General features: G+C 35.1%; 1 protein-coding gene across 5 annotated transcripts in view; it reads left to right on the forward strand.

Annotated features, from left to right (window-relative positions):
• ZEB2 (zinc finger E-box binding homeobox 2) overlaps window positions 1–27,566 on the forward strand; it is a 171,370-nt gene that overhangs the window by 114,796 nt on the left and 29,008 nt on the right. For all 5 annotated transcript variants that reach the window (XM_032216202.1, XM_032216184.1, XM_032216176.1 and 2 more), the window contains exons 3-6: window positions 11,899–12,156; window positions 18,123–18,194; window positions 25,255–25,443; window positions 26,334–26,548. In XM_032216202.1, the coding sequence (XP_032072093.1) occupies window positions 11,899–12,156; window positions 18,123–18,194; window positions 25,255–25,443; window positions 26,334–26,548 (734 nt within the window). The remainder of the gene's footprint in view (window positions 1–11,898; window positions 12,157–18,122; window positions 18,195–25,254; window positions 25,444–26,333; window positions 26,549–27,566) is intronic.

Below are 27,566 nucleotides of genomic sequence, written 5' to 3' on the forward strand. Positions count from 1 at the left end.
TAGAGTGGCCGTAATGTGTTGAGCTTTTGTGTCTGCCATGTCACCGTCTCTTTCATCATTGTCTGGTTTTGTCAATTGTGAGGTGGAAGGATGCTATTTTTGAAAACAAGCAGACAGCGGTTTAGTGGGTTAGGATTGGGGCTGGACTAGCGAGCAAAGGAGGCCCATGTTGGTTTTTCAAAATTCTTTTTGTTTCTTTTAAAATCCATTCTCTACAAGAGGTTGACTTTTAAGCCAAGAATTTTGAAGCAGGGGGGATTTTAAAAAAACCCCGATAAACAACCATTAGTGTGGCTCTGAGTAAGTGTGGAGGAGGCTGAAGCCAGCCAAGAATGAAAGCTTTCAAATCTTAGGAAGTCTGAGGTGACAATATGGACTGGGATCTATGCCTGAGCAAAGTGACAGGGCTGCAACCAAACTGCTGCTGAACTCCACACCCACAATCAACACCCACACAAAAGCATCCCCCAATACTTTTCACACAAGCAAGCGCCTCCTGCGGACACACATAAGCCCTCATTTCCACCATAATGCTTTCGCTTTGCCCGCCCCTTTGAAGATGTTCAGGTGATCCACTGTTGTTTTTCAAGGGAAGCTGATCTTTCCCATTATTTGAGCTGATGGGAAAGGAAGCAACATATTACCTGAATTTCACATTTAATTCAGAGGGAGTTCAACATCAAGAGGCTTTAGGAAGCAAAGGAAGTCACTGAAAGGCAAAGAGGCTGGTTGGAACAAAATGGAACTTCAGCATCTTCTGCCATGGAGGCATGACTGTTTCATTGTCAAGCCATATTCTTTTAAGATGAATGAGATGACTACTTCTCAAGAAGGTAGGGAAATCATAACAATTAATAATAATAATTAATAATAACCATCCCTTGCTGCTAACCTGAGCCTAAACTTATCTAGAAAGTGAATGGGGAGTTAGATACATTTATGAAAAATGACTCAGAAATCGAGCTATTAATCTTTAGGGTGGAAGAGGATAAAGTGCCAGCAGCAATGAAATTGCTAAACAAATATTGGAACATTGTTATAGCTTTTGGACATGTATGAATGTTATAAAAAGACAAGTTCTTTTTTTTCATCCACAGCATGGTCTTTAGAAAAGAGCAGGTTTCTTAAATCCATACCTTGCTGCACACACTTAAAAGTTAAGTCACCCTTCTAAGGAAGGTGACAGACATATTGTCTGTTTAAACAAGGACACGTTTTCCTTTTTCCCCATCCTCGGTTTATTCAAGGTTTTGTTTCCAAGGTCTTATCTTACTATATAACGTAAAAGCTTAAGACAGTCTGTCCCCTTGCCATGTAATCACACCAAAAAAGTTCTGATGGTCAATAGTTTATTATTTCATATTTCCAGATCTTAAACAAATTAAACAGTTCCTGAACAAATTACAGTAATTTTCACATTCTTCCTGAATATCCTTTAGGCATGATAATGCGTATGATTTTAATGTTTTATCTTTCAAGTGTATTTGAAATATATATATATGTATGTATGTATGTATGTATGTATGTATGTATGTATGGCCATGTGTGCTAATAATGAAACTATCTTTCTAAGTGATGTTTTTCCTTTGGCATACTGGATAAGCATGTTGGACATATCATACAATTTATACAGTATAGTGTTGCTAGGAAATAGATGTACAAAATATAACATATGGACATCAGAGTGACATTAAATATCATTTTTTAGGATACTTTTATGACACTCTGATTTTATGAAGGCATCATTTCTACCTCTTCATACCCATCCAGCCTTCTAGTTATCATCGCCACCATGTATTGATTTACAATGCAGTGTGTGTGTGTGTGTGTGTGTGTGTGTGTGTGTGTGTATGTATGTATGTATGTATGTGTGTGTATGTATATATATATATATATATATATAACTTAGCTCTGAAGTAAAGGTTATTAAGTCAGAAGTTGCAAGATTAATAGAAGTATGGATAATAATGTAATCTTTTCTTATTCCTTAAATATGAATGTTGACTCTACTTCATTCCTTTAAAGATTAAAAAACAGGTTAAATAAGGTAATATTATTGCAGTTGTAATCCAAGGAAAATAAGCAGACCATTTCTTCTATGATGTCATCAAAGAAATGTAGGCCAATTCTTCACATGCCTTTTGAACAGTTGATTTTTCCTTGAAGGATTTTCATTTATACGACCAGGATTGTAGTGTGTTAAACAACTGATTATATTTTCTACCTCAGTCTGTCTTGAACGCTTATTTTTGTCTTATTTTATTGACATACAATACAGTACTTTATCCTTACAGAAAGCATTGACAAAGAGACAATGACTTACTAAAAAGACTTTCATCTAGGGAATTTGAACTTGAGTTTTCCAACGTTGAAATAAACTCTCTGTTTAATACATCACTCAAAGTTAAACAGAAATGTTTTGTGATTAATATATTTATAGTCTCCTATGATCATTGCTGACTTTCTTATAAAAATGCTAGTGCTTATTCTGCTGACAACACTAACGCTGGTAATACTAGAGAGTAAATGTGGTATCTAAAACTATCATCAGACTATGATTATTATTATTTGTTTAAATTTATTGGCTGATCAAGTGAGTTTTCTTGCTGCTCCCATTATGTAAGAATAAAGCAATTTACTTTATTATATAGTAGATATACATTTGGTCTCACCTTTTAAATTAAATGCTTATTAAAGACTGTCCAAATAAATAAGACAAGTTTATGACTGCAGCATAAATTATACCCAGTCACCAGTAGATGTCAGAGACTCAAGTTGCTCAAAGTCTTTGCTATTTTGATTACTTCAATACATGATGTAAGATTCTACTGCTGCATATTAGCAGGATTAGCATATCTTTGTACAACAAAGATGCCCTAGGCCTTAAGCACTCCAAATAATCTAATATATTCTTCAGAACCTGATGTATATGCTGAAATATGGGTTGACCTAATAGGCCATAAGTCCTTTGTAGATCTAGTTGATCTCTCTGTCTCATGTGTTCTGTGTTCGAGATTCATGTTATTCTGTTAAATTAGTGTGATATTTGTTTAGAGTTAGTAAAAGTTAGGCTACAGTGTTTGGAGACTAGGGGTTGATTTAGAATTTTTTACTGTTTCCGGTACTTTAGAAGAAGATGATTTTTTTTCAAACAAGACAAATTATTCAAAACTATGTTGGGGTTAGGCTGTTCTTCCTACCTCAAATGGCAAAAACAGACATTTTTAGCAGTTGTGCTTCCAGAGATCCAGTGACAACAAACAGTAAGTTCCAATTGGGCAACTATGCAGCTTCAGTTTGCTCATCTCTGTTAGAAGGCTGAAATTAAGTCCCATTTCTTATTTCCATACAGCTGCACCAATGGGTAGATGGATGAATGGGTAGGTGAGTGAGTGGGTGTGTAGATAGAAACCTCTCTCACTGGTTATGAGTATTTCTGTCATTATACAAGACAATGTTTCTTATTGAGAATAGAAGTCCGTCTATTTTAAAGCTGCCAAGGTTGAGAAACACTGAAGAGATGCAATTATAACATTGTGTTCTTTGATGAATTGTCTTTGGCAATCCCTTACTCAAATGAACATAGTGTCATGCAAACAATTTACCTAGCAATGTCTTTTTAGGGGGGGAAATAGGGGGAAAAAACCCTTTGTTTCCCCTCTCCCAATTCACTGGAAGATTTTTTTATATGATTTCTAACTGCTCTTTAGATAAGCAAAGCAGTCTATGAAGCACTGAACCAAAACAGAGTCAGCAGCTAAGCAGGGAATTATTTTGCTCTTGTCCCATAAATCCACACCTTGTCAGGAAAAAAGGCTGAGTGTCTAACTGATGAGAAACAGCCATGTTCACCTGCAGCTATGTTGGGCCTTAACTCAAGAAAGCACTGGGGCTGTTTAATTTTGAAATGGGCAATAATTCTCTTGTAGGGTAGAGCAAGGAGGTTTTTGTTAGATCCACCTGGTGCATCAAGAGTACATCTTCCAGAGTCTGCTTCAATCCATATAATTACATGGGAATTGACATCACTTTGCCATGTGTGATATATCAATTTGTCTTTGACCCCTAAGCAATATAACATGGCCACATGTTTTCTTTAATACTGTTCTTTGCTTATTCCCTCAGGTTGTGGAAAATTATGGTTATTCACACCTAGAAATTCCACTGAAAGGCTTCAGAGCTTAGAAAAGAGAACAGATTTAATCATCTCCACTTAGCCACACTTTCCCCTAATTTACTTTGGGTAACTTGGGAATACCTGCAAGAACTCTGAAAAGCAAAACAGAAAGAAATGTATACATCAAGTTAATTCTCAAAAGCAGGCCAAGAAATATAACTCAGATTACTGAAACAAAGAAAAAGTGCTGTATGACTTCTCTCATACAGACCTACATTTTTAGATAGCAATGTTTGAACACCTGGCAGCCATTTTAATATACTTGGTAGGACTTTCTCCTGAAGAAACCTGCCCAAAATCTGTAATAGTCACCAAAAGAGGCAAACAGAGCTTAAGTGGGATTGGTTATTTGGAGCACCTTACTGTAAGGATACCTGGTCTGCAACAAACTTTTTCCTTGTAGGTTGGAATTAGAATTGCAGCTATTAGACAGAAATCTTCTTTATTCAGAATTTTTTTCCTTGTCAGAGAAATAAAAGATTTAATTCTGCAACTAACTGCTGTGTTCATATAATACAAGTGAAGCTTACTAATATTGACTCCATTCATCCCTTTCTTTCAAATATCTCTGTCGTTCAGTATGCATATCTTTAAATGTGAGGAAAGAAACAAGAATGGATTCATTGTAAAGTAGTTTGCATGTGTTATGCTTATCTTACAAATACAAAATATTATGCAAGAATATTGCAAACAGAAAATGAATTTTATGAATCAGAATTATGGTATTTATTTTTTGCAGCCAGGATTTACATGGCTAGATACTTGTTCTCCCAAATTCTCCTGAGTCTTAAGATTTCATGCAGGCTTGAGTAAATTTACTTCAGTCAATACACGTATCAGACTTTTTCTGCCTAAATCTCTGAATTGCTATGGCTATTAATTGATATATGTCAATTTACTAAGGAAAACAATAGAAAATGTGTGTATTGAGGGGCTGGGAGTAGAGAATAGTTCTATATAGAAAAAACAAACAAGTAATTGCCAAGGTTTCAGTTTTTACAGAATATAGGAAAAGAATCTCATGGAAAGCTGTAACCACCTGTTACTATATGTAAGGCCTATAGAAGATTTTAAGCTATTATTGTATGTATACCAGAAAGTAAGTCTGTGTGTGTGTGTGAGAGAGAGAGACAGAGACAGAGACAGAGAGGCAGAGAATATACATAATTGTAGGATTTCCACAATAAACTTATGTTTGATAACAGTAGAGCACATTCTATGATGATTTTAGCTCTGATTGATGCCAAGTAGTCAAAACTTCATTGCTAATTCCAAGTACCAAACTAGGATTTATCTTATATTTAAAGATATTGTCCTCAAAATAATCTGAATGATTTATATTATATAAAAAATAAACATGAAACTTGATCATCAAGGATATGGGATATGTTAGTTTAGAAATACTTTACATTATTAGTCCCTTTCTTTTCTATTTTCTCTTGTTTAGTGAAAGCATCATAATTCTTTCAGCAATATTCCATTTTAATCACGGCAATATTCTTAACAATAGTTCACTCTGTTACAGACACTGTACATTCAGAAGGAAATTGCATGCACTTTTCTATTTTGAGATTTAGGTTTTTTTAAATAATTTGAGCAAGAACACCCTGACCAAGAAAGAGGATGTTTAGGTTTTATTATGCCCACTTCCAGCCATATGGATGTGGTAGATGCATTTAAGAACATACTGTATTATGAAACTCTGCTTTAAGACAGATTAAAAGTAGTCATGCGTCTTCTCAATGCCCTTCCCCACCCCTAAATGTGATCTTATCTCAGTTGTCTCTAGTAATATATGATAAAATTGCTACTCATAAATTTAATTCTCCTTCTGATTTGTCTTTTTTTACAATACTCACCTTCCTGAATAACTGACTCCCATTACTTTACATTGTTGTTAGGTTTTTAAAACTTGTCTATTTTCCTAAGCTGTTAGTTAGAAGAGGAAGCTCTCCTCATCTTCAGAGTAAACATTGTGCTTGCTCAGCACCTTTTCCAACTATTCACACTGTCCATTCTTGCGACATTGCATTCAATACATCTGATGAAGAAGCAAAGCTGCCAAACATCCTTTTTATAAGAGACATGACATCTCAATATAACATAATGAATTTAGCATTTCCAGTCTCATGGAGCATAATTTCAGGCACTAGAGTTCCTATTAACTACCCATCCCCATTCCTGTTTTGCAAGTCTAGTCAAATAAGTGAATTCAAGGGTCTGGAATTAATCAATTCAAATGAAATAAAGCTTTTATAGCCAGGAAATGTATTTTATGTTATTCACATTTTTATCATGATTCCTTTAACTGTGTCAAATTATTATTCTCCATTGTCACTCTGATTTTGTGAAGTGGATTTGGCTTGGAAGTATGATATACTATTCAGATATTTCTTTGAAGTTAATTTAACATAAAACATTATCTGAAATGGAGACAGAAACAGGAACGTCTATCTATCTATCTATCTATCTATCTATCTATCTATCTATCTATCTATCTATCTATCTATCATCTATTTATCTATCATCTATTTATCTATCTATCATCTATCTAAGAATAATGAAACGACATGGGCTCCACTCTCACATATTTAAAAAACATACCACCACCACCCCGGATTGTAATCTTACTCTGCCCCCAATGCTTCTGGGAAAAGCCAACTCTTCAAAGTTTTCCAGAAGGCAAGGTGGTTCCAGGACTGCCAGATCACAGAGATTAGGACCTTTAAATATAACTTGTATATGAAATACTTAAAACTAGATGATATTTAAAAAAATGTAAGCTTTACCATTGAAAAAATGAGTATGTATAGCAAAGAGATGTCAAGTATTAATACAATCATTCTGGATCTCAGTTGCCTGTCCTAAATTACCTTAACAGCTAAATATGTTTTTTTTTTAAACTTTGCAAAAGATAACCTTAGTTGTTCAGGATGGACACAGGAACCTACTAACATGACAGATTAAATGTTTTTATTATTCTAATTCACAGTGGCCCAGAGTTTTTGAGATCATTTGAATATGTTGATTAGGCCAGCTTGGCAGCATGCAACAGAGTACAAATTTGGAGGAATCAGATCTATTAACTCCAACTACAAATAGATGTCCTCAGTACTATGTCTTACACTTAAGAGAATCTTTAATTAAAATTGTTACTTTCCCCAGCACCACTGCCCAATCCCTTTTCTGCTGCTCAGTGTTGGTCATTTGTGTTGGTCGTTTCCCATTTTAATACCAACCCTTGACATCAATGAAAACTTGTTTCATGGCGTAAAAATAAAAGTTGCCATAGTTTTGTCACACAATTAAGTCTGCAGCAGATGCTTAATGGGAAATTAAAACCTCATGTAGGGGATCCACATGAACAAGAAGAAGAGTTAGCGAAGAAATATTAAACAGGGTAACTTTAGGGTAAAAATGTTATAAGAAAACTACAGACCAGTTTCATAATTCTGAGTATTTCAGTGTTATGATCAGTCTTTTCTGCTGAATATAACGCCATTGGTCAGCTACTACTGATAGGTGCAGTATAAACTAAAGGGAGAAAAAAGAAATATTTTTCTTCCCAGTAGCAGAAAACCTAGTTTCATGGTTAAATTTACTCTAAAATTAATCTCTGTGTTGATATTAGCATTTGCTTGCAATAGGGAGTTTCCTCTTCGAGAGCCTTGCAAGCTAAAAATACACATTACAGATAAAGCATTGCCACTTTTAAATAAAGGGTGGGATGCTGTTTTTTTTTTTTTTTTAAGAATTCATATTCCTGTATCTCTTACTACTCCTTCTGCTTTGGAATCACATTTAAGTATCAGCTTTATATGCACTGGTAACCCCATATTACATATATAATTTTATAGAAAATGAAACTTTAATATGATTCAGCACAAAATGGGACACAATGGCAATAAATCAAATAATCTTCATTTGCACATAGCTTGATCTCACTGACTTATCGTTGTAAGCACAGTGCCGGGTGACAAATTTCTCTGCAATACAGTACAGTACCTGGGTGTAATTACAGACACATTTTGCCAGTACGACTGTTACACAGAATTGTAATTAATTCCTCAGAAGATTACTGTGAGAATTTTGGATACCGATGCTGGTTTTGGACATTTATTACTGCTCTTTAGTTGGTTTTTTGCTGTGCCTCAGAGACAGATGTAAAATTAGTGTCTATTTTGAGCCAGAAAACAGTATGTATTACCCTCCTGTTTATTGAATTGCGGAGTAACATTCTTGGGGATCTCACTTCTTTGTGGTTTTGAAGTAATAGCATATTTATTTTGCCAACTGGGCTGCCCCTCTGGATGTGCAAAGTTTTCCAGAGACTGAAGCTACTTTGACCTAATGGATCAAATTAGGATGTAGGATTGCCAAAGGTAAAGGAGTTCTTTTAAAGGAAGGTTTTCAGTTCTCAGCTTCATAAATTCTAACAGCAACGATTAGTAAATCTGTCTAGTATGAAAATAGAAAGATTTTGTCCAATGAAAAGCCATTCACCATTGGTGATAGGGGATAAAATGGTGGAATGTTCTTGTTTAAATTGGGCAAAAAGATAATGCTACAATGTTGACATTTTGTTACGTGGAAAGAAGGAATGAGGGAAAGGGAGGGAGGGAAAGAAGGAAGAAAGGGGGGAAGGAAGGAGAATTTATTAAACATTTCATTAGGTGGTTTTGCTTTCTTCATAATGAAAACTATTGCCTTCCAATTAATTATTTTAGTTTAACAAAGGAAGGAGGGCTAATTGTTATAGTCACAACAGACAGTTATAATCAAGGTAATGGCCATCCAAAAATGAGCATGTGCACTTAAAGATGAGATTCCGTAAGCAAGGCAGCTATTGAGGTGGCTTCTTCATAGTTTCTATTCGTTTCAGTACAGAGTGTATCCGATTAACATGCAAGTTCCATTAAAAGGCTGTAAACAGGAGGTGCTGTTGAATTGAGTCCAGACCAGTGGTGGGTTGTCAATTTTTTCACTACTGGTTTGGGTGCGATCCTGCGCGTGACGCTTCTGCATATGTGCAGAAGCTTCTGCGCATGCGCAGAAGCATCTAGGTGGGTGGGCAGAACCTCCTACCACCACTACTACTGATTCAGCTGAACCGGGTCGAACTGGGAGCAACCCACCACTGGTCCAGACCAATGTATAGAAGGCCTTCCACATCCACCATTGCTTATTTATATTCAGGCTATATTTTCCTGTCTAATTAATAAAATAAAGGCAATGAACTGACTGAGTGGAAAGAGAGGTTATATTGATTACCGCCTTCCATTCATACTAATGATAAAAAAACAACAACAGAGGCCTTCTACGGGTGAAGTTGACAGCAGTTGATTTTCAGTCCAAAAGTACTCACTATTATTTGTGGAGAAAGGACCCTAAAGGTTGGGAAGTATTGTTAGCCTCCGGTGGTGATGGATGATTAGCCCCTGATCCCATACAGTGAGACATGACTTCATAGCATGTTTAGATTGTTCTGATACTTGGAACTCTTCAAGTGCCGTTCATAAATCATTTATCTTTCTTTCTCATTTTTTTCTGCCCTCCATGAAGAAAATATTTCAGTTGCATTGCCGTAGGAAGACTAAGGTCATTTGGGATAGCATGGTCCATTCCAAAATAGACCTTTAATAAGCATGGGTGTAAGTGTGAGTGAGAATATGTGTCTATATTCCTCCTTTGGATAAAGGTCTTTTAATGTCTGTCCAGCCTTAGATAATTTTATTCACTCCTCCTGGACCTTCCTTTATTCCTCCTGTGCCCAGAGATCACTTTTTAGGAGATTGGTTGAAAGCTTCCCAGGCATTAGGATCTTTTGTTGAAGGCTTCTCTCCCCCACCCACCCAACCCGGCGTTTAGAAAGGGGGGGAAATGGTAAAGAAATCTTCTCCTTGTTGCTAAGAAATAGTTAAAACTTGTAATGGGGGTGTGGGGGAATAAAACAAAATGGGAGCACATTATTGATTGTACGAAGGTATATCTGGACCACACAGCTAGAGTAGAGATGTTAGAATATTTCTTTTCTCTCTCCTTTTTGTTCTTCGGAGGGCATTACCCAGCCTGAACTCGCCTAAAGCCTTGTGGTCACACCTCTTGAAAAGGTTTTGTTTCTCCCGTCAATTGGTATTCAAACCAGGTCAGCAGATTCTGTTTGCCCAGCTCCGCTGCCGTTTTCATTTTAATTTGCACCTGTTGTGCAGTTGTTCAGAAGGCAAGTGCAGACCCGTGGATTATACAAAGATCATATTATGAACAGATATGCACGGTGTAATCTTTTTGTCCCCAGACTCCTATGACAAAAAAAAAAATCTTTCTTTTTCTTCCCTTTATTTTATTTTTATTTTACTCCCTGGGAACTTGTCAAAGCAAACAGATATGACTGACTAAAATTGTAACTAGGCATGTTTCAAGAATTCTCCTAAAGCATTATGAACTCGGCACACAATCCTTTTCATTTATTTTCTTCCACTTTTGTATAATCCAATAGCTGGCAAGAGCCACTTGAGATAGCTCAGTTGATAACTTAGCCGGATTGCTTTATTAGGCACAGAGAAATCAAAACGAACCTGAAAATTGTTTGTGCTCTTTCCTAGAGACTTCCCTCACTCTTCTTTTTCTGTCTCTGGATATATGTGTCTCCCTCTTGTTCCCATGATGTCATACTTCTAACTTGGTATGTGTGAGTGTGTGTGTGTGTGAGAGAGGGGGGGAGGGAGGGAGGGAGGGAGAATATGTGTGAACTGACTGGTGTGCTGGTGTGTTTCTCTAGCCGAGCTAATGCCCCGTGTTTATTACTCTAATCTTTCTTGTCTGGTGGTAAAGTGGACAATTTATGTACTAGCATGTAGGCCGAGAGTCTTGTGAGGGCTGACTAATTCAAAAACAGCCACCTTCAATTGAGTTCACAGACCTTATTTACAGGCTGTCTATTTTAAGAAAAGCTACTGAGCATTTCTGGGTCTGAAGGCTGCAAAAACAGCTTGCTGTTTGAAAGTCACTGTTTTGTGTTTTTTGTTTTTAAATCTTGTTTTGGTTGTGCCACTTGAAATATGCACTAAAGATTATATTATTATTATTATTATTATTATTATTATTATTATTATTATTAACAACAACAACAACGACAACAGCTGCAGCAGCAGCAGAATGGAAGTGTCAGCTTTTCTTAATTTTACATTTGGAAAAAGTTAATCTAGTTAGTCCATGTGTTGATTGCAGTTGCAGCACATCTGAATGACAGAGCATATAACTGGGTGTAACTGAAAAACTGTACACATGTAGCATCTATGTGCATGTATGTAAAATCACACACATGCACATGCATAATGTAAATAGTATGTAAATAGATTGCTAACATATTCATTTGTGTGTGAACGTGAGCATCTATAAATGCATTTTGTTCTTGAACGTGATAATAATCAAACATGTAAATGTGAATGTTACCTGGCTTTGTATGACAAAATGGTTTTTATATTTAAATTCAACTTTTGAAGTCACAATATTTGTGGCATATCCCTGAGTCTGAAGAAGTCCATTAAAAAAATATTCCCTGTTGTTTACTTTATTAGTTTTCAAAAGTTAAAAAAGAAAACAATATTGTTATTAGAAATTCTACCTTGCAGGAGACCTTATGACCTTATGTCTTGTTTTTTTTTAATCCAATTTAAGTAGAAATGTGAAGCTATATCATGCTATTTCTGCTCTTTCCACAGTATTGAACTATGAGAATGTATTGGAAACGGGTTCGGAAACAGATGAGGAAGACAAGCTCCAGATTGCTGAAGACGATGGTATCATCGGTACATTGGATCAGGAACCCAGTCCTGCAAGTGTGCCTAACCATGAGTCTTCCCCTCATGTGAGCCAAGCACTGTTGCCAAGAGAGGAGGAGGAAGATGAAATGAGGGAAAGTGGAGTAGATCATGCCTGGCACAATCACGACATCTTGCAAGCCTCTGTAGATGGTTCGGGTAAGTCAGACCCCTTAGTACCTGCCTCTTCAAGCTGTGGTTAAAATAGTTAGCACTGCACATAGCTGATAAACACAGCATACTTCCTTTCATGGCTGCAGTTGTATGTATGGCAACAAAGAGATACAACTGCTGATGACAGATTACGAGGTGATGCTATGGATTCAATTTCTGTTTGGAAACAACTTTGACTAACATCTACATTTCTGTTCATAGCGTGTCAGGTTTTAAAATATATATTGGTCATCAAATATGTAGAGGATGTAAGTATTATCAGAAACACCTATTTTTGTTCTATGCAGAGGGGGAGAGGAATGTCATGTGCAAGGTCTAATACAAGAGTTTAGAAATTCAGAGTTGTACCACTGCTTAGGACTTAAGAGCTGTTTATCAGTCTAATGTACTTTCAGTGTCTGTCTGACACCTTGTATTGTCATTCAACCATCTAATCATTTCCTTTTGTTAAGTGCAAATAAGATTTCACACATCTACCTGCTCAGGTAGTAATTTTATTATTGAGAAGCTAAGTATGTGATAAAGATTGCCAATATTTGGGACAACTCACCTGGGAAATGAGAACAGGCTTAGGCTTTGGGGAAGAAGAATAAAAATACAGGAAATAACATAAAATAAAACTTTGATAGTCTACATTTGAAATGAAAAACCCTCACCTAAAATTTGCTTCACAGTAGAGATACAACATGTGCGAAAATGGGCATGTGATTAAAAATACTGCAAGATTTTCTGATCATTTCCTTGAGAAAATTATCAGTTTTGACATTTAGGACACTGACACCAGTTGGAGGGAGGGGACGGAAAGATTTCCACAGTCATGTCCATAGTGTTAATGCCACTTAGTTTAGTCCACAACAGGAGCACCCTTAGACAATAGTAGAAGGAACTGTGCATGTTGCAGGGGGCTGCTAAATTACTTTGGTGTGTATTGGAGCAGCAACATCTGATATTTAGAACTCTTTTTATAACACTTTGACAAAATGTTTGGCCACTGCAGCACTGGCGAGCGTGATTTCTTTATTGAAAATGTGTCTGCTTCTAGCAGTGCAAATTGAAGGATCACAAATACTCCTTACAATTATAAATGATCCCCTCTGACTTCATAAGCATGGACAACAATAAGGTTGACAAGAGTTAGAATTCCTCAAAATCTGAGTGCCATATATTGTCGTTCCATACTACTGCAATAAAATTACCATTGGCAGTTATCTAATATTGTAACTGGCAGTTTTAGTTAAGAATACTCTTATTTTTAGTCTCAGACACACCTTCTACTTCCAAAGACAGTGAAAACTCACAAATAGAGGTTTCCTACAAGGACTGGGTTCCAAACTATTTCCACTGATTTCATTGGGACTTCTAAACAATCCTGACCTAAAACATGTTTGACTATTCACATTTGAAAAACCAAAATTAGAGTAATATAAAACATGCTACATCTTTATTGCATTAAAAAGGTTATTGATCTAGAAGCTGCTATTTAGATGTCCTGGAAAAATGACACCATAACCCCTAATGCTCTTTGAAGCATTTCTTTTTCCTCTTTCATCGTCAAGCATAACTACTTTTATATCCTTGCAGCTTCCTATTTTGTTTTTGATTCGCCTTTCTAGAATCCTTGCAATTCAACACATAAACATTTATCGTTATATCCATTAAGACTTAAGGTTTTTTAGATTTTCAACTATGAGGGAGTACTCAGCCAAAGATGCTTGAAAGATAAATACGTTTAATTAGGGGCAGAGGATGATCATTAAAGGAAGTCTGACTGCTGCAGAAGTCATTAACAATCTTAAATGAAATTTTTATTTTTATGATAGCCATTTACATGTATAATAAGAGCCAATGATTCTTGGGAGCAGTGTGACAGAAACAGAGTGTAGCGAGAACTCATGTAAGACATAGTATTTAAATGAGCTGGTGTTAGCTATTCATATTTGTTAATGAACTAGATATGCAGGGCTATAAGAATGAATGTTCTGATGCTTTAAATTTTAATATCTAGAAATCAAGGGTAAGGATCAATTACCAAGATTTCCACCTTTAAGAGGAATAATTAATAATGACATAACAAATGGACACTTTCAAACTTTGGGGGGGGGATCTTAAAAATCAGGACAAATTTGTATGAAGAAAGAATGTTAAAATCATCATTCAGCGTTTTGGAGTAAGCTGCCTCTAATGCTGACCATGATTTGTTATGAGCAATAGGGATGCCTTAAATATTTTTGATCACCTGGAATTAGTGAAACCTACAAAACAATAAACTATCATTGGCTCTCTACCTTAATGGCCAATAAAAGCAGCATTCTGGTTTTATTATAAGTAAATTGTAAACCCCTAATCCTATTTAGCCATCCTCATTACATTGTCCAAGAAAGTTGCTCTGCTATTACCTGCTTCAAATTCTAATGATTGGTAATGATTTATTGTGTCATGTTTTTTATTGTTCTCAAAGTGCCCTGATGTGGTGCCTTGATGTCTAATGAAAAGAGATTGGTCTTAAAAAGCAACTCATTGTTTATCCTGACTCTTAGATAACACATTTTTTTCTCGTGATAAAATATTTTTCTTATTTATTGTTCAAAACGGCAATATAGACAATAACTCTAATTTGGGGGCTGCCTTATTCAGTTGTGTTTTATCCCTGGTGCCTGACTGTCTACCGCAGTACCTCAGCACATAACTTTACTCTGAGATAAGCCCCTTCTCCTGTGCTCTTTCTCCCATGCTTTCTGTAGTTTGCCTGCAGGATGCAGGTTTTGAACTGAAGAGCACAGTGGAACTCTTACTGTGCCTTTCCGGTTTTAGCACAATCAAAGTTTTGTGTTTAGAATTGTCCTTGACATTCTTTCGTCCCACAATGGGGTGGACACAGTGTGCTGGAAACCATGACATCATTATCACTGACACAGACTTAAATAAATCACCTGCATCTTGGCCTCTCTCTGCTTATTCAAGGATTCTTCATCTCAAGGAAGAAAGTACTCTTTATTTTTACAAACCTTTATCTCAGGGGTGGCTGGAAAATGCAAACTTTTACAAGTGTTTTCAAAATAAATATACTCTGGGGTTCTCCGCTGGGGCATATTGCTCTCAGTCAGATGCAGCCTGCAAATCATAGGTGCTCTTCTGAAAAACAAATTCATCCAAACCTCAGTCACTGTCAGAGCAAATGAAAGAAATTGTGTAGCCATGTCAAGATGGATTTGCCTATTGCTGAACAGATCAAGATGGATTCCGGTCTCATTGTTCCTGTTTTTATATTACATTATTTTGCATGGTTCCTATATTACACAAGAAATACGTTTCTATAACTGGACAGACAGACAGACAGTCTCTTTGAGAGGTTATATAATAGGATTTGTTTTATATTGAAACCGCACCTTCATAACAACTTTTGGAAATTAAGGTCTGTAACTGATAAAGGAATTGAGGAAGTTGGGGGGGGGGGGAGAAGGGTACTAAGAAAATTCCAAAATTTCTCAAAGTATTTTTGTGCACCAATAGAGTAACACCACTAACTGCATCTTGAATACTTACTTGGTTTTGGGAAGCAGACAGATCAGAATGTAACTTCTCTGTACTACTGAAGAAAATTACAATGAGGAAGGAAACAAGCTGAAATCTTAGCATTACCAATGTTATGCAAAAAACAAAAAAAGCTCTTTTCCCTTGGTGACTGGGTAGATATGCCCTCAGATGGAAACAAACTTGTGACTTCTTTCTACCAGAAATCACATGAGCTGGTCAAGGAAGAAAAAAAAATCAGCACATGCTATATTTATATCCAACACTAAACCTCTCACAAGAGCTCTACCTTGATTCAGCTTTCTGGTAAGCTGCCACAAGAAATACTGTAGCTCTGTTTGCAGCGTATCTAAGTGACAACCTTTTTTTCTTATCAATGTATGTGGATTTTTCTAAAGGCTTTAAAATCAAGATGTACTGTAAAAAGGTTCTATAGGGAAAGCAGAAGACCAATTCTCTGTAAAAGATATGGTCTTGTACAGACTAACTCCTACTCCTGCATGGATATTTTAACTTAGCATAATTCTTTTTAAACTACATAATAATAACATGTATATTTATAACTCTATAAAATATTTCATTTATAAAGCTTTGAGTTAAGTTAATCTGACTCTAGTTTTGATTAGAGTGATATCATCAGATCCTGTTATTTTATTAATTAATTATTTGTACAATAAGACACTAAAATACTATGATATCACAAATGTTGGAATGAAGAAAAAGGAGATCTCTGTTTACACTCTTCTGGTTTCCAACAATTGTTATGGAAATGCTTATTGTTTAAAAGCAATAAGTATATTAAGTTTCATATAGGAAGAATGGTTTCTAATAACACCAGCAATTTCAGCCATTATGTCCAACCATCAAACATACCGTGTTTTCCCGAAAATAAGACAGGGTCTTATTTTCTTTTGACCACTTGAAATAAGCACCTGGCCTTATTTTTGGGGAAGTCTTATTATTTTTGAGGTGCAGAAGGCGGCAAGCATGGTCACCTCATGGCTGCTGCTGTGCTGCAATATTTTCAGGGAGGGCTTATTTTCAGGGGAGGGCTTATTTTTGGCAAAACAGGGTAGTTACTTTGACTCTGTTTCCAGGATCCTTTTAGTTAGACTTTTTCACACTATTGGGAAAAAAAGATTTTGAATTTTATTCACTGAAATAAATAATTTATGGTGATTTTTTTTACTAACTATATAATAGAATCATATATTTTAATGTAGTTATTTATTAAATTTATATGTTGCCCATATCACTGTTGAGCAACTCTTTCAGGCTCTACTTTTAAGTAAGAAAAAGGTTATATGAGAATAACTGGATAAGAACTTATTAGCAATGACAGAAAAGTACTATTTTTGTACTATTCCTAAAATTTACCTGCAGCCACTAGAGAGATGCCAAATATAACTGACAATATAAACAATACAAATATGCTGTGCTGTTCTACAAAATATTTAAGAAAGACCAAAAATGCAGCAATGTAAACATAATGCCACAAAATAATGCTGTTTTAATTCTGGTTGCAGGCATGTCCCATTAAGAACCTTAGACTGCAGTTTTGTGCCTATCTACCTATTTAAGAGAAATCTCCACTGAACTTACTGGGATTCATTTTCAGAAAACTTTGCTATAGAATTGCATTTTTTTGCTGCCATATAAAAAAAAGATAAATTATAATAGTAATAGGTGAAGTCAAGAGGAAGTGAAAAGCTCGAGCCTATCCAGAAAAGTCTGATGAGTCTGGGTTTATAAGCTAACAAATTCACAACAATATCACATTGTTGTGTAGACATACAGTATTGCTATCTATACTTTTCTAATATAATTTTATTCTTGGTGAATGTAATATGCCTGTCCTTATTTAGATTGTTGGGGTTATTGTCATTGCTTATTCCAGGAACCAAAATAAAAGTCTTCCATGGATGTCAAATTTTAGTGGCCTTTCTCATAATTATAGTGTTTGTCATAAATGAGTGTGGACTTAGTTTCAGTCAGGGGAGTTGAGTTTTGGCAGGCTGAACTTTCTTAACATTCTTTGTCATGTAATCTCTGGACAAATCTAAACACAGTATAGCTGCAACCATTTCTGTGATTATATGGACACCTCTTTCCAATTGCTAAGATCACAGGAACAGTTCTGTTCAATAGAAACACAAATTCTCAATGATAACTATTAATATGGAGAAAATTCATTCTGTGCAACCTGTGGCTTCCCATTCAGCAAATATGATCAACTGCATCAAACAGATTGAATAGAACCAGACATTCCCAAGTGAACAATCATCCATGCCTACTGTTTTTTGATCAGTATTTTAATACGCTGTTTGGTATGTATAATGCTGAAAACTTCTTTCTTTCTTTCTTTCTTTCTTTCTTTTTCTTTCTTTCCTTCTTTCTTTCTTTCTTTCTTCTTTCTTTAGAAGAAATGAAGGAAGAGTATCACACCATGGGGCCAGAAGCTGCCATTCAAACCACTGGAAACAATGGAACAGGTAAGGGCTTATATTGGTACCTTGGTTTTGTATTATTGCAGCTTGTTTAATTGTTCTACAAACAGAAAGAATTCAATAGCTAGTTCACTTTCCTGGATGAGAGTTTGAGATATGTCCAATAACCAATTTTAAAATTTGCCCAATTAGTTTACCCTGATGCAAATAAATGATCCACTGATGTTACTAGGAACATTTTCAAACAGATGTCTTATCTTTTTCTCCTTTTTCTTTTACTTTTTTTGTCTCCAATATCAATATGTTGGAATTCAGTCCGGCAAGAGTTACTATTCTATGACAGATAGTAAAATATTCTTAATAATGGAATGGGTATGCATTTTGTAGAAACACCAAACCACAATGTTTTATTGAATACGCTTTGCCTTCATTTTGGATGCTTTTCATGTTCTCAACATTTTTTAAGCTGACTATTCTGAAAAATCTGTTTCCTGTAGATGAGAAGAAAGGAATATTGATACCAAAGCAGCTTGGTTTCTGAGCTATCACTTTTTTTTTTGCTTAGTTTTGTTGTTCAGTCACTAAGTTGTGTCCCACTCTTCATGACCCCCTAGACCATAGCACAACACCCCGCCCTGTCCTCCACTGCTTTCTAGAGTTTGCCCAAATTCATGTTCATTACGTCAGTGACACTATCTGACCATCTCATTCTCTGTCGTCCTCTTCTCTTGCCTTCCATCTTTCCCAACTTTAGGGCCTTTTTCAATAAGTCGTCTCTTCTCATTTGGTGGCCAAAGTATTTGAGTTTCAGCTTCAGTATCTGTCCTTCCAAAGAACAATCAGGGTTGATTTCCTTTTAAGATTGACTGATTTGATTTCCCTGCAGTCCAAGGGACATTTTTTGCTTAGTTTAAACCATATTAAATGGTTTGTTCCAACCAAATGCAAAGTATTCTACTAAATCAACCCAAAAGTTTATCTAATTCAATATTTTCAATCACACACAAGGGCAACCAAGATATAGCTAGGAAGCTCACAAGTAGATTCTGAAAGTGAGTTCCTATTTACATCATGCAATGAGATGGGCAGTACTAAAATAAAAAAAAATCTTTGCTTCCAAGCAAGGCATTTCATTGGGAGTATAAAGTCTGTTCTAAATCTATATCTCATAGTCCTCATAATGAGCAATGTTTTGTGGCATGATTCTAGTATGTATAATTTGATATAACTTCAGAGATATAAGGAAACCATAGTCATTGTTTTCAATTAGGCAACCAAGTTGTTCCCTATTCTCCATATTTTAGTTTCCTTCTTAATGGCCACTTAAAATACTGTGAATGAAGGTGGCACAAAAAAGTTAAGATTTTAACATTCACACATCTCTAATGCCAGCACCCACCCACATGTTCTTACTAGAAAGCATAACAGACTGACTTGTCTAATACCGAATGGTGGAAAATAATGAAAATTAAAAGCATTTTGGAATTGAGGCTGAGTGGTTTTTTTTTTCATTTTTGTTACATATCAACTGGAATATAATACACAAAAAGTAAAATGAACTCACTTTATGTTTTAATATACATCAACTATAGTGCAGAATTTGGAGCACCTTTGTTTTTTGAGATTAAAACAAACCATGAAAAGACATATTTGGTGAGTTTGGCAATGTGATTTAAAAGAAGAATCAAACCATGTATGTTTTTAAATTCAAATGGCTATTTTTATGAAAGATCACATGTAAAATTCTTCCTTTGTGCTTTTGATATTCTCAGCATTTAATCTCCTTATCATCAAAAGTTGCAATAAATTCAGGAGTATTTATTCACCTCTATGAGAGTATTACATCTCTTCAGCTAGCAGAAAATGCATCAAGAATTATGTTATGATACTTATTTGAGAAAGAAATTTGTATTCGAGAAATCATAGTATTAAGACTTTGTATGACATACTGGTAGAAGTCTTCTTTTGAGTTTCATCTCCATGTGTTTCAAAGTCATAAGCACACCATCGTGCCTACTGTTCCTGTCCTACTGTCCCCATTTCATGTTTATTCTTATACCTATTATCTTGCAAACAATTGGCAAATCAAATAAATTAATAAAAAATAAAAAGAATAATAACAGTTTGGAAGGAACCTTGGAGGTCTTCTAGTCCAACGCCCTGCTCATTTCAGACAAGCAATTATCCAATCTCTTCTTAAAAACTTCCAATGTTGGAGCCCCACATCTTCTTGAGGCAAGTTGTTCCACTGATTAATTGTTGTAACTGAGTGATAAGCATTTACAGTATGTGCAAATTTACTTAAATTTTAGAGAGACTTCAAATTCAGAACTAGATAAATACAGTAATATGATTGGTGTCTCAATCCCTCCGTTACACAGTTGGCTGAGGCATTTTCTGTTTGAATGATTGAAATCTGCTTTCTATGAAGATATATGGTGCTTTACAGCCTTTGAAAAAGAATCAAACAAAATCATATCAAGATATTTATGAGTCTCTTGATTCCAGCATTAGCTGCCACATTTGAGTAGCTTTCACAATGTGAACATATTTTCAAATACACCATTTTACATTTAGTCACAATTTGCATATATGTTAGTTTAACCCACCACATTATATTTTTTAAGGAAATGGATGAACAAATAGCTGAAAATCAAAAGAAAATTTCCTTTGTACCTTCACCTTCCTAGCAGTAGTAGTAGGAACTGGATCTTTACTGAGACTTATTCTTCTTTAAGTAGCAAAAGAGTTCTCAGTAAAGATGAAAACTTAAGTAAAAGTTGGCAAATTGAAAGGACTGATCATTCTTCAGTTCTAATCTGTGTATACCAATGACGGCCTGCCACTTCCTGTTTAATGGGGGCTTTAGTTTTATTAGCTTTGCTGCCGATTAGGAGCAGCTATCTTCATTTCACAGCAAGAGTTCCTATAAGAAATAACTGGCCTCCCAGCCCTTGAAATGTTTCCTTTAAATATCTACTCTCCTGAGTGTGGTTTATGCTCATACAGGATGATGTTAGGCTCCCAAGTCTTTAAGGAGACTCTGCCCCAGTCTTTAATTAAAACAAGACTTCCTTAATAAGACCACACATTTTACATCTTCCTAAAAAGCTTGAATCACAGATGGGACTGTCACTTTTGTGGGCAATTTAAATTTACAATGAATCAATATTAGAGGGATTTCTTCAAAGAGCATACAAGGGAAAGCCTGTGGGGTTGTTTTGTTTTGTTTTTTGCCGCTAAAATAGCCATTTATGGTTTTGAGAGGAAGTTGACATTTTTGGTTGTAGTGCTGATCAGGTATATTTCATTGAGGGGTAAATACAGTAAGACAAAAAATTTCTAATTCCTTATCTACAGCCATATGAAATTTGATATTTATGCTACTATCCTTTTACCATGTCATCATGCTGCAAACACAGTTACTGTCAAATCTGTCAACTTAGTAAATCTCACAATTTTTAAGGTAAGTTAGACATAAATATTTGACTGAGCTCCTGAATCCTTTTAAATATATATAGTATCTGAATGATACACAGGTTTACTAGCTAAGGAGACATTTATTATCAAAGCTGGCAATTCCAGCTGCTATATAGAACTATGATTATAGGCCAGCTAAAACCAACTTAATATGAAGCCTAAAGATTTAATTTAAAAATCAGAAGAGGAAACATTTTTTTATTATATTATTCACTTATTTCTCTACTGAAATGAAGTGTGATACTTTTTTAATCATCCTGAATATTAAAAATGATAAAGAAAGAAAATGTCACACCAAAGGACTGAACAACTACCAGCTCCAAATTATTTAACCTAGATTTTACCATGGTAAAACATTTTTGGAATCTTGTGTGTGTGTGTGTGTGTGTGTGTGTGTGTGTGTGTGTGTGTGTATACACACACACAGACACACACACACATATATATTGTGGTGATATAGGGGATGCGGTGGCTCGGTGGCCAACATGCTGAGTTTGTTGATTAGAAAGGTCGGCAATTCGGTGGTTTGAATCCCTAGCACTGCGTAACGGAGTGAGCTCCTGTTACTTGTCCCAACTTCTGCCAACCTAGCAGTTCAAAAGCATATAAAATGCAAGTAGAAAAAGAGGAACCACCTTTGGTGGGAAGATAACAGCGTTCTGTGCACCTTCGGTGTTTAGTCATGCCGGCCACATGACCACGGAGATGTCTTCGGACAGCACTGGGTCTTTGGCTTTGAAATGGAGAGGAGCACTGCCCTCTAGAGTCGGGAACAGCTAGCACATATGTGCGAGAGGAACCTTTATCTTTAAAAGATAAAACTGTTGGAGTATTCATCTTGGGGGAAATGGGCTGGACGAGGAAATGATTGATTCTAATGATTGAAATCTCTGTTGGTGTATACTAAGACACCACATTATGTAAAGACACATTGTGTATCTTTATCAATGATGACCCCAGTGTTGGCCATAGAAGAGTATCATACAGTCTTATAGTTAACACACTAAGCAATGACCTGTCTCTGCATTTGTGTAACTGGTGGCTTCCTTATAAACATCACTGGTATATAGAGATTTACTTAGAAATGAACAGGATAGTGAAAGTTGATCAGGCCACAATATATATGTCAGTGACATAGAAATATAGCAATATAATTTTGAGGATATTCTGATGAAAATATTAGTATGGTATTACTAATTTTCTACCATGTCCAAAATTATATGACAAAATGCAGGTTCTTCAAAATGCAGAACAACTTCATTATACACATTTGTCTTCCTCCCTCCCTTCCTTCCTTCCTTCCACCGTTCCTTTCCTTTCCCTTCCCTTCCAGACACAAATGTATGCATACTAATAAAAACATATTCTTCTTTCCTAAAATTCTTTCTTTCCTACCATCTTCCCACCAAAAGACCAGAACCAGAAAGACTGTTCTTTTCAGTCGTTTAGCACCCAGAATAGAACTATTTTTCTTACTTTTTCTTGTTTTTTAAGCAACATAAGTTAAATTCTTGCCTATAAAAAAGATATTTGGCTTCCAGTCAATATCTGAACAGATTCTTATACAAATATTAATTCTAGAGGGGAAACAGTGCTCCTGACTTGCAGCAAATGCATTGAGGAGTTTTGTAGTACTTCATACATTCAAGAATTCTTTACTACATCCTGGCAGTCATGCTATGAAATGTGCCTTCTGTATTTTAATCCGTATGAGTACCTATTTCATTCTTCCATCTTAATCAGAACCATAAATAAATAATTGTACATGCATGTGTGTGAGAAAACTCAACACACTGAGTATGAAAAAAGATACAGTCCATTGACAGGAAGTGAAGCCATTTTTATTAAGTTTAGCTATAAAACTATTTCCAGAATTGCTTCTTAATTGATATTAAACAACTTCTGGGAATTCAGAAGTTTTAGATTACAATTTTATTGGAACAATTTTCACACACCTTGTAGAATCAGATATTTCCTTCAGGTTTTCTCCCTCTCCCTCTGATCCCCATTTTTAAAAAAGTACTTTTGAACAATCAGAAGTGTGAATTGATTTTACCTAATACCGTAAAAACCTATTACCTAATATATGGATTTTCTTTTCAATCTGTTGCTTTCAGGCAAAAATGCTAAATATTTTGGTTGGTTTAACAATGATTTAAATTTAGTCTTCTGTCATTCTCTAATTATCAATTCTCCATTATTGATTTCATGATGGATGTTACTGATTTATGCTATTGTAAGGGAAACAGTTATCAAGTTGATCTCTAGTTTTGTTGATTCATGAAATTGAAAACATCTTGGCACAGAGTTTCTAATCTGACCCAACTGATAAATGGAGTAAAATGTTATAGATTGCATATAAATTAAATTACAATAAAAGTCTTGGTATCAGTCCTGAAATATGCCTTCTAAAACATAAATTAAGAGAGAAATTAAATTTCCAATTTTCCAGTTATAATTTATTCTGAGTTACATGTGCTTAAGTCCTTTTGATATAATTTTAATTGAATGCAACATCTTCTGTACAGTTGGTTTAAATATTACGAAGTTTCCAAAAATTGTTCTTATATTTAATGTTCATAAAAAAAGGAGAGGGAAAATATAGTTTTAACAACAGGACATTTCATGATTATATGAAGGATATAAACAGCATTGTTTTCTGAGGCATTTCAGCCACAATGGAAATAAAACAGATTTGTATTTAATGAGAAAATAAGAAAAGGTTCAATGTAGATTGAAAAATAGCTTTAGGACTCTACTTCACAGAGTTATACAGCCAAAATACATTGCTCCATTTGCAAGAGAACTCAAAATCTCCACTTTATTTGAGTTACTTAGGTTTATTTTGTAGGAAAAAATAGCATTATTTCCCACAAGAATGTGATACAATTCAGAACTAGCATTTATTAACGATCCTAAATTCCAGTTCTTATTACTACTTATTACTCTACAAATACTCTCTTCTCACTTTCTCTGACTCCTGCATGAAAAGTCTATATCTCCGCAAAAAGAAAGAGCAAACATCCTAAACTATCTGTTAAAGAAACCCCACCCTGAAAGGATTTAGAAGCACCAAATTTAACCCATAGATTTTTTTTTGAGAAGCTAAAGCTAGAGCAACAATTTCACATTTATTAAGCACGGAGAGCACAAAATTGCTCTCAGGCTGTACTTATATTATTGAAGTTTGATATTTTTATAAGTGTAAAGTTAAACTGGAATACGTGAAAGTATGAAAAATGATTTGTTTGGTTCTGTGCATACATGTAAAAAAATGGAGTAAAATGTTTCTATGTATAGATTATACATATAAATTAATTACAATAAAAGTCTGTTTATCAGTCCTGAAATAACCCCTTCTAAAATACAAAAGAGTACCCATTTTACATTTCTAGCGATGCAGAAGCCAGACTCTGCGTGGCTTTTCTTCTTCATTAGTAAATATCACCATCAGAGAATAAAATTAGTTATTAATTTTCTGATTAGTGAAATAAACCAGGTGAAGATAAGGGTGATCAAAGAAGAAGTTCAAAATGTTCCACAGAGGGTTTTATAATCTTCCAGAGGATGAACACAGAGCTTTATTTTTTATCTTTTTTCCTGCTTGTCCCTTTTTCCATTTTAGTTAAGAATGCAAATTGCACGTCAGACTTTGAAGAATATTTTGCTAAGAGAAAACTGGAGGAAGGAGATGGACATTCAGTCAGTATAGCAGAGTACCTACAACGCAGTGATACCGCCATTATTTACCCAGAAGCCCCCGAGGAACTGTCTCGCCTTGGTACTCCAGAGGCCAATGGGCAAGAAGAAAATGGTGAGGACAGAATTCATTCTTAGCCACTTCTGACCTTTTGCAGCTGTTGCAATTATAAATGCACTACATGCCTGGATGTTTACCTTAAAATTGAAGAACAGCTGCAGAAGCATGGAATTTCATGAGCAAAGGCTGGGACTGTAATTTCAGCATATTGTGATGAATGAAGATTATATATATATATATATATATATATATATATATATATATATATATATATATATATATATATATATATATATATATACACACACACACACACACACACACACACACACACACACACATATATACACACATACATACATACATACACATAAACACACAGTCAGCAAATTGAGAATGTTCTGCAGGTAAAACAAATAGCAGACGAAATAAAGTTTATATTTTAAAGGACTGGTGTAGTTGCTTTAATTTTACTCTACAATGATTGACTTTTTAATCAAGTAAATTAATAAAAACTCATTGAGTCTAAGTTTCAAAATACATCCATGAGGGAAAAAAGCTGCTGAAAGACGTATTTGTGAGGATGAAGCTAGTATATAAGGAAATGAAGAACTGGTAATTTAGCAAGTGGTATCAATAAACAAAATATTTGTTCAATCTATCTTTCCTTTTAGGAGTACAGCAGGTAGAATAAAGTCTTATGAAAGCGTAAAACAAAAATTTGAGTTAATTTTCAAGTGAACAATACCCAGGGTTTTTTTTTCCACGTGTGTCAAAAAAAGATTGATGTGGTTTTCAGCCTAGGTAGAAATCATGGGTCTCTAGTGTAGACAGATTGGAGTGATTTTTATCAATCCATCCTGCAGTGGGCAATAAGCCCATTAGCTGCCATTGATTTACTGACCTTTCAGCTGGCTTCTCTCTCTTATGTCTCTTGGTTAAAGACCTGCCACCTGGAACTCCAGATGCTTTTGCCCAACTGCTGACCTGCCCCTACTGTGACCGGGGATACAAGCGTTTGACCTCCCTGAAGGAGCACATCAAGTATCGCCATGAGAAGAACGAGGAAAACTTTCCCTGTCCTCTCTGCAACTACACGTTTGCCTACCGCACCCAGCTTGAGCGGCATATGGTGACGCACAAGCCAGGGACAGATCAGGTGGGGAGGGGGGGTGACTTTAAGTGATTTCTTTCTATAATAACCCCTTAGAGAAATGATATTGCTTTGATTGGCAATCATTATTAATTTTTCATGGCATTTTGAAGATGCAGATCTTTTAATGGTAATAGCTTTAATTGAAGTCTAAATGATTTTTTGATGGTCTCTTCTAATATGATTTAATAGTCTTATGTTCACGATCGAATGAGTGTGTTAATTTCTAATTTGGAAATTTTATTTGCACTTAAACTTGACTTTAGTTTCATTTTTTTCCTGTTCCTTAAAATGTGAATGAAATTGTGGCATTTTAATTATACAATTATTAAACATCAGCAATTTTAATCCTATTTTTCACCTAGTTTTACTATGCTTTTTTTACCCCATGTGATCTCAAACATGTCTCAAGAATCTTCTAACCTTATTTTTTTAATCATTCCTAACTTTTTATTAAGCCTCATGTGTATGTTTCCCCAAAGTTTAGGACATTGAGTAAATTTTGTGGCATAGATATGCTGTATGCATTATGATTGTTTTAACAATGAATGATGACATTCTTAGTCAACATCTGAAATGTATACATCACAGGATCATATCTGCTATTAATCAACATGATTCCATTATGAGATATGCATTGCATTTAATCAGGTAGAAACCGATTTGAATTTATTATTCAACTTTATTATATTAATAAAGAAGTTACTAAAAAGTGCTATTTTAGAAAGTTCTTCACATACCAAATGTGAATTTTTGAGATCTGCTTCTTAAAATTTTAGCTACAGTATGATGTATTATAATACAAATCCCATTAGTGTGTACTGTGCCCAATCATACAGTTTATTTCTATATTTCTAAAGAAAAGAAAATATACTAGTATATTTTAGCAGTAATCTCCAACTAAAATACATTTTTATTTAGTGTTATTTGCATCAAATTTACCTTCTAATCAAACAGTTTGATGATTGGTTCTTATCTCTCATTTTATTTCTGCAATCAGTAAACTTACCATTGGAGCAGAATT

Source organism: Thamnophis elegans, chromosome 1, assembly GCF_009769535.1.
Source record: "Thamnophis elegans isolate rThaEle1 chromosome 1, rThaEle1.pri, whole genome shotgun sequence".
In the NCBI taxonomy this organism is placed as follows: Eukaryota; Metazoa; Chordata; class Lepidosauria; order Squamata; family Colubridae; genus Thamnophis; species Thamnophis elegans.